Source organism: Triticum dicoccoides, chromosome 3B (genome assembly GCF_002162155.2).
Source record: "Triticum dicoccoides isolate Atlit2015 ecotype Zavitan chromosome 3B, WEW_v2.0, whole genome shotgun sequence".
Classification (NCBI taxonomy): Eukaryota; Viridiplantae; Streptophyta; class Magnoliopsida; order Poales; family Poaceae; genus Triticum; species Triticum dicoccoides.
In genome coordinates, this window is record NC_041385.1 from 97940901 (window position 1) to 97948451 (window position 7551).

Below are 7551 nucleotides of genomic sequence, written 5' to 3' on the forward strand. Positions count from 1 at the left end.
AGTGTGAGGTCTGGGCAGGCGGCCCCAACAATACACACCCTTCATCAAGTTGATAGAAGTAGCGACGGATGTGTTAATAGACAGATTGCAAAATGAATTCAATCAATTGGATATACAAATTCATTATTCACTGCCAATGATATGAAATATCATAACGTTAATCCACTCATAACATGAGAATTGTTTGTTGCCAAGATGGTGGTCTCAAACTTATTGATGTATTACTTTGTAAAGTCCTTGACGTATAATTAATAAAATGGGTACATGCATCACGCTGATGCAAAGGCCGAGGGTCATCCTCCTTTAACAAAAAAAAATCTAACAACAGCTGGGACCGACATTTGGCAGTTGGATCTGCTGCTCTTGAAAGATATACTACTTCATAAAGTTATAAATAACATTTTGGGGCATTGGTTTTGTATTTTGTCATGATTTCCAAGAATGTCGTATGGTGATGAAAGTATGCAAGCCAACAAACAATTTCTCAGTGTTTCATAAAAAAAATCAGAATTTTTTGAATTGTTTTTTCCTTCTTCTCAATTATCCACTATCTCCTGGCTTCACGCAAAGGTAACTGGATTTTTTTTTTTGAGGGGTAGGTAACTGGATTTCTGATGGCCCTCTTAGCATCACTCGCTGATGCTCTGGGTCTTGCTGACGCAGACGCGCACATGGAGCTCCCTGCTCTCGTCTCGCTCATGCAGCATCCTGGGAAGCACAGGGAGAGCCTCATAGTCGTCGTATACCAGTTCAGTGGGCGCCGGGCAGCTCGCCACGACCTTCGTCTCCAGCTTCACAACGAGCCCCTTGGCCGGAGGGCCCTCCACTGCGACCGAGGAGCTGTACACCGGCCCAGCGGCGGCTTTATTCCTGACACACGCAAGGGCGACGTGGTGGTAGAGTTCGACACGGTGAATGTGCAAGAGGAATACGCCATCGTCCTCCTCCGCGACCAAGAGCTCCTCGCAAATCTCCTCCGAATCCAGCTCGTCAAAGACATACTGGTGGGCCGTGCCGTAGGTGATCTTGCGGGCGCCCCAGGCGTGCCGGCCAGACTCCTCGGTGAGGTGGCGCACGAGGTCCGCCGGCGAGCCCTCGAGAAGGCACTCCGGGCACGAGCAGGGCGCGCACGCGCAAGCGGCCGCGTGCACCGCAGCGTCACGGTAGGCCACCGAGCTCGCGCAGCCGTGCTTTCTGTACGGGCACGCCACCTTCGTGTAGCCGAACAGGGTGTCCAGGTAGGCGTTCTGGACGTAGACGGCGGACGCGGCCAAGCCTGCGCAAGGACAGCACTCGCCTCCTCCTCCGCCGCCGCCGCCGCCGCAGTCGCCGCACGCGACGGGATGCATACGTGAGCACTGCGATCGATGTCATACAGAGAGACAAAAATAAAACTTACGAGTTGTGTGGGCTGTACTGAATGCAGATTTTGGTTTCCCTTGTTTGTTCGGCTAACCTGGTAAACGGGGGGCTTCAGAGGGCCATGGCACTCGTCGCAGCGGAGGTCCGTCTTGGGCACGTCGGAGTCCAGCAGCTTCACCACCTCTCCCTCCGCCCCCGCGACCGCTACAGCGCCGCCGGCTAGCACCTTCACGCCGGACGCCGCCAGCGCCGGCGCGTCTACAGCAGCTGGACTGGGCGCCGGCACCGACTTGCGGCCCGGCCGGCCCTTCAACAGCGGCGTCTTGCCGTCCACCGTGTCCTTCCTCTTGCCACCCATATCGCCAGTGGGATCTAGGATAAGAGGGTGTGTGAGAGAGGTGGTCTTACGGATTGAAGAGAAAACAGAGGCCAAAATGAAGAACACACACTGGACTGGAGTAGCTGATCACATTAGTTTATATAGCAGAAGGAAAAATGCACAAGGATTTAAAGAGACTAACCAACCACGCCGAATGACTCGCGCGTCGGTCAATCCTTCTAGGACTCGGCTCTTCGTAACTAGCGCAGCATCGAAGCTGCAACGACTATTCATCTACTCCTACCTCGGGCATGCATCATCCAACCACTCCAACCGGATGGGGTGTGCTGTTTTAATTGCATCGTGGGAAGATTTGATCCGCCCGCACCATTTTGTGCACTAACGGTTGGGGCCCATCGTGTGACGCCCCTTAGGCCTAGTTTGATACAAGCGGATCGACAGGGTTTCTAGAGGAATAACCCGGCGGGGCCCAGAAACCTCGCTAATCCTCGTCAGCCCATTTGTTTCACGGGGTTTAGCCAGCCCAATCCCTTCGATCCCCTTCGTTCCCCTCCTATCCACGCGGTTGGCGAGCCTCGAGGGCACCCGCGCGGAACTGGACGGGCGAGACGCGCGAGACAGAGCGTCACCCAGCCGCTGGATCTTCAACACCTCGCCGCCGCCACTGAGAGGACGAGCCCCGCCGTCGCCGCTGGATCTTCAACGCCCCGTCGCCGCCAGAGCGTCGACGTCCCCCTCCGCCGGTTCTTTCCGAGGAGATTCCTCTCCTCTCCTCCACTACTTCACCCCCTCTGGAAACCCTAAGGCCATTGTTAGACAAAGTCTTATGCACTCATGTAACGTTGCCGTAATTCTAGGATCAGGAGACCACGTCGGGCCCGAGTGCCACTTGTATAGGACGTGCAGTTCTCTCTGATATAATGATGCACTGTGATCTGTAAATCAATCAAGGAAATATCTTTCCAACTTGGTATCAGTTGCTTCCAGGTTCTCCACATGGCCGGCACCGACTCCTCCCCGTCCGCCGCCGCCATGGACTCCGTCACCTCGCCGGGCTCCCTCTCCTCCACAGCGCCTTCCGCCTCCATTGCCTCGGCCTCTTCCTCTCCGCCGTTCGTCTTCGGCACGACGCCCTCCCTCTTCAGCAGCACCGCCGCCCCTGTCGGCTCGCAGTTTGCGCCCCTTTTCTCCTCCACCCCTACAGCGCCCCCGCCCCCTGCTCCTCGCCTCTCCATCTACAACGACCACATCTCCAACCACATCAAGTTTCTCCTCAACCCTGTGGATCACAACTACCACAAGTGGAAATCCTTCTTCCTCATGGTCCTTATTCGCCACGGCGTCAAATTCCTCATCGAGCACCCTCCTCCTCCCAATGCTGATGCCGCCTACCTCGAGCTCGATGCCCACGTCGTTCTCTGGATCTACGCCACGCTTGCCGACTCCATGGTGGATCACGTCGTCGGCGCCACCAACACCTACGCGCTCTGGCACAAGATCAAGGACTTCTTCCTTGCCAACCGCGCTGCCCGGTTCATGATCCTCAACCGGCAGTATCACAACCTCAAGCAGGGCGATCTTTCCGTGGCTGAGTACGCGCGGTGCATGAAGCTCCTCGCCGACATCGAGCACGCCGTCACCGAGGTGGATCTTCGCACTCAGTTCCTCCACGGCCTCGACAAGCGCCTCGACACCATCCGGGTCGTTCTCGGCGACCAGGAGCTGCCGTTCGACACCGTCCTCTCTCGGGTCATCCTGGCCGAGGAATCCCAGACGCAGCGCGCTGCTGAGGAGAGCGCCTCGGCGTTCGCGCTCCCCGGTGGTGATCGCGGTGGCGTCCACGGGGCAGTTCCGAGGCCGGCGCTCGGGGCAGTGCTGACCGCGGCCAAGGCAGCGGCTCCTCCAATCGCGCCCAGGGCTCCCCGCATCCCCAACAACAGCCCTCTAGACGTGGCCGCGGTGATCGATCTGCCGATGGTGACCGCGGCCGTGGACGTGGCCGCGGCCGTGGTCGCGGGCGTGGCGACTCCTCTGCTCGCGGCCAGCACTCTCAGCCGGCGTTCTCCCCCTTCACAGGCTACTTCGCTCCATATGGCATGGCCTTGCCGTCGTCGCGCTCCGGCTGGGTCCCTCCCAACACCGCTGGTGTCTTGGGCCCTCGCCCCAACGCCCATGCTCAGGCATACAACATGTACCCGCCTGCGCCGATGCCTCCCTACTACCCACCCACGCCGCCGTCGTGGGAGCATCTTGCCATGCTCAACGCCGCCTACAGCAACTCCGGCTTCCCCAACCAACGTGCCCCCGAGTGGTTCTTGGACAGTGGCGCCTCTTCGCACGTGACCGGCAACCAAGGTATCTAGCGCCTCTTCGCACGTGACCGGCAACCAAGGTATCTTAACCTCGTCTAGTCATTCATTAAAGCATGTTCCTTCAAGCATACTTGTTGGCAATGGACATCATCTCCCCGTCACGGCCACTGGCTCCACCACCCTCCACCCTCACAATTTTCGCCTCACGGACATTCTTGTTTCTCCACATGTAGTTACTAGCCTTATTTCCGTACGCAAATTTACAAAAGATAACTCATGTTCCGTTGAATTTTTTCCGTGTGGTTTTCTTGTGAAGGATCTTCGCACTCGACAAGTTCTCATGATCTCCGCTAGCACCGGCGACCTCTACCCCTTCACTGGAAATAAACCAGCACGGGCGTCCGCACTCCTCACCACCACCTCGGATTTGTGGCATCGTCGTCTCGGGCACCCCGGCGCTCATACCCTTTCTACTATTTCTTGTGATTTTCTTAGTGATTGTAATAAGGCACCCCATCTCCCATGTAGCGCTTGCCAATTAGGGCGCCAACCACGCCTCCCTTTTCCTTCTTCCCATAGCAAAACATTCCCCCCTTTGATTTAATTCATTGCGATTTGTGGACATCACCGGTTGTAAGTTTTTCCGGCTTTCAATACTATCTTGTTATCTTGGATGACTACACACATTACTCTTGGACATTCCCCTTGCGTCAAAAATCCGAGACCTCTACCGTACTACAGCGTTTCTTCACCTTTGTTCACAATCAATTCCATGTGATCATTAAATGTATGCAATGTGACAATGGTGGCGGATTCATCAATAACTCTCTTCGCTCCTTTTTTTCTTCGAACGGTATAGCCTATTGGTTTTCTTGCCCACACACTTCCCCTCAAAACGGCAAAGCGGAACGTCTCATTCGCACCACCAATGATATTGTGCGCACTCTCCTTCTCCAAGATAACTTAACACCTCCCTTTTGGGTGGAAGCCCTTCATACCGCTACCTACCTTCTCAACCGGCGCCCCTCACAAGCTATCACACCATATACGCCATACTATCTCCTCCACGGTGTGCAACCCGAGTACTCTCATCTTCGTGTGTTCGGTTGCCTATGTTTCCCTAACCTCTATGCCACCATGGACAACAAACTCTCCCCTCGCTCCTCTCCTTGTGTTTTCCTTGGTTACCCCCTAGAACACAAAGGGTACAGGTGCTACGACCTCAAAACTCGACGCGTTGTCGTTTCCCGTCACGTCGTTTTCGACGAAACAATATTTCCATATCGCCACCACACGCCGGACCACACCACCCCTACGTCCACATCTGATCGCCATGCAGCTCCTCCCCTCCGGCCGAATCTCTCGGATCCAACGCCTTCCTCGTACGGGCCCCAACCTCCAGATTCGCCTCGCGCTCCACCCACCACCGCCTCTGACGCTGCCGCATGCCGCTCCCCCGCTGGCCACATCGATTCACCCGCACGCCCCTCCTCGTTCCACATGCCCGGTTCCCCTGGCCCCACCCGCTCGCCTGCCTCGCGGCCCATGCCTGATTCCCCTGCTGCGCCGGATTCGCCTGCCTCGCCTGCCTCCTCTGACTCCTCCTCGGATCCATCGCCAGATCCCCCTGCCAGCGGACCAGCCGACCCCACCGGATCCTCATCGCTTTCCGCTCCATCCACTCCGCCTGTGCCACCTCTCCCTCGCCATGCAGTGCCCATTCAGCCACCCCATAACGCACACAGGATGTCCACCCGGGCCAAAACTGGTTTTCTCATGCCAAAGCGCTTATTTCTTGCCGATGCCACGTCCCACACTATATCTCCCATACCACCCACCTACAAATCAGCTCTCAAAGACCCCCATTGGCACCACGCTATGTTAGAAGAATATCATGCTTTAATGGATAACTTTACTTGGTCTTTGGTGCCTAAGCCTGCAGGTGTTAACATTGTCACGGGCAAGTGGATATTTCGTCACAAGTTCAACAATGACGGCTCCTTGGCATGTTACAAAGCTCGGTGGGTTGTTCGTGGGTTCACTCAACAAGAAGGTGTGGACTATGGTGAAACATTCAGTCCCGTGGTGAAGCCGGCTACCATTCGCGTGGTGCTCAGTCTTGCTACATCTCAGTCATGGCCAATCCACCAACTTGATGTCAAGAATGCATTCCTTCATGGCGATCTCAATGAGACAGTGTATTGCTCCCAACCAGCGGGCTTTGTGGATCCCTCCCGGTCCGACCATGTCTGTCTTCTTCGCAAGTCCTTATATGGCCTGAAGCAAGCTCCACGCACATGGTTTCTTCGGTTCCAAGCATTCCTCTTGTCATTGGGATTTCGGGCTTCCAAGAGTGATTCCTCTTTGTTCATCAAGCATCATGGCTCCTCCATTGCATATTTGTTAGTCTATGTGGATGACATCATTCTCACGGCTAACTCCCCCGCCGTTCTCTCCTCCGTCATCAACTCCCTCAAGTTGGAGTTCTCCATGATGGATCTTGGCCCTCTCCATCATTTCTTGGGCATCAATGTTACTACCAACACCTCAGGCCTTTTCCTATGCCAACAGCAATACACACTTGAGATCCTCGCGCGTGCCAAGATGCTAAACTGTAAGCCCGTCTCCACACCTATCGACACCAGCTCCAAGACCTCCTCCCAAGACGGCCAACTCCTCTCCAATTCCACGCACTATCGCAGCCTGGCCGGCGCCCTTCAATACCTTACTCTCACCCGGCATGACATCGCCTATGCCGTTCAACAAGTTTGCTCATTCATGCATGCCCCACGAGACACGCACATGCAACTTGTCAAACGGATCCTTCGGTACTTACAGGGCACCTCTCACTATGGTCTCCAGCTATATAAGTCCTCCTCCATGGATCTTATTGCTTACGCTGATGCGGATTGGGCGGGTTGTCCGGATACACGTCGGTCTACTTCTGGCTTTTGTGTGTTCCTCGGCTCCAATCTTGTCTCTTGGTCCTCCAAGAGGCAGCCCACTATCTCTCGTTCAAGTGCCGAAGCGGAGTACCGGGGTGTGGCGAACTGTGTGGCCGAATCATGCTGGTTGCATCAACTCCTCCATGAGCTTCATCTCCCTCCCACCCGGGCCACCATTGTGTATTGTGACAACATCAGTGCCTCTTACCTTGCATGCAATCCGGTGCAACACCAACGCACAAAGCATATTGAGATCGACTTACACTTCGTCCGTGATCGCGTGGCTCTTGGCGAAGTTCGTGTTCTTCATGTTCCTTCGAGCTCTCAATTTGCTGATGTTTTCACTAAGGGGTTGTCGTCTCAAGTGTTTCAAGATTTTCGGTCCAGCCTGAACATCCTTCCCCGTGGAGTTCCAGCTGGGGGGGGGGGGGTGTTAGACAAAGTCTTATGCACTCATGTAACGTTGCCGTAATTCTAGGATCAGGAGACCACGTCGGGCCCGAGTGCCACTTGTATAGGACGTGCAGTTCTCTCTGATATAATGATGCACTGTGATCTGTAAATCAATCAAGGAAATATCTTTCCAACTGCC

The 7551-nt window shown here is 55.3% G+C and overlaps 1 protein-coding gene across 1 annotated transcript; it reads right to left on the minus strand.

Moving 5' to 3' along the window:
• Window positions 1-243: 243 nt before the first annotated feature.
• On the minus strand, window positions 244-1809 carry LOC119280910 (E3 ubiquitin-protein ligase SINA-like 4). The gene is made up of 2 exons (XM_037561597.1): window positions 1457-1809; window positions 244-1358 (listed from the first exon to the last, which is right to left on the minus strand). Exons 1-2 carry the CDS (start codon window positions 1718-1720, stop codon window positions 630-632), a joined length of 993 nt encoding a protein of 330 aa, XP_037417494.1. The 5' UTR covers window positions 1721-1809; the 3' UTR covers window positions 244-629.
• Between the last annotated feature and the right edge of the window lie 5742 nt (window positions 1810-7551).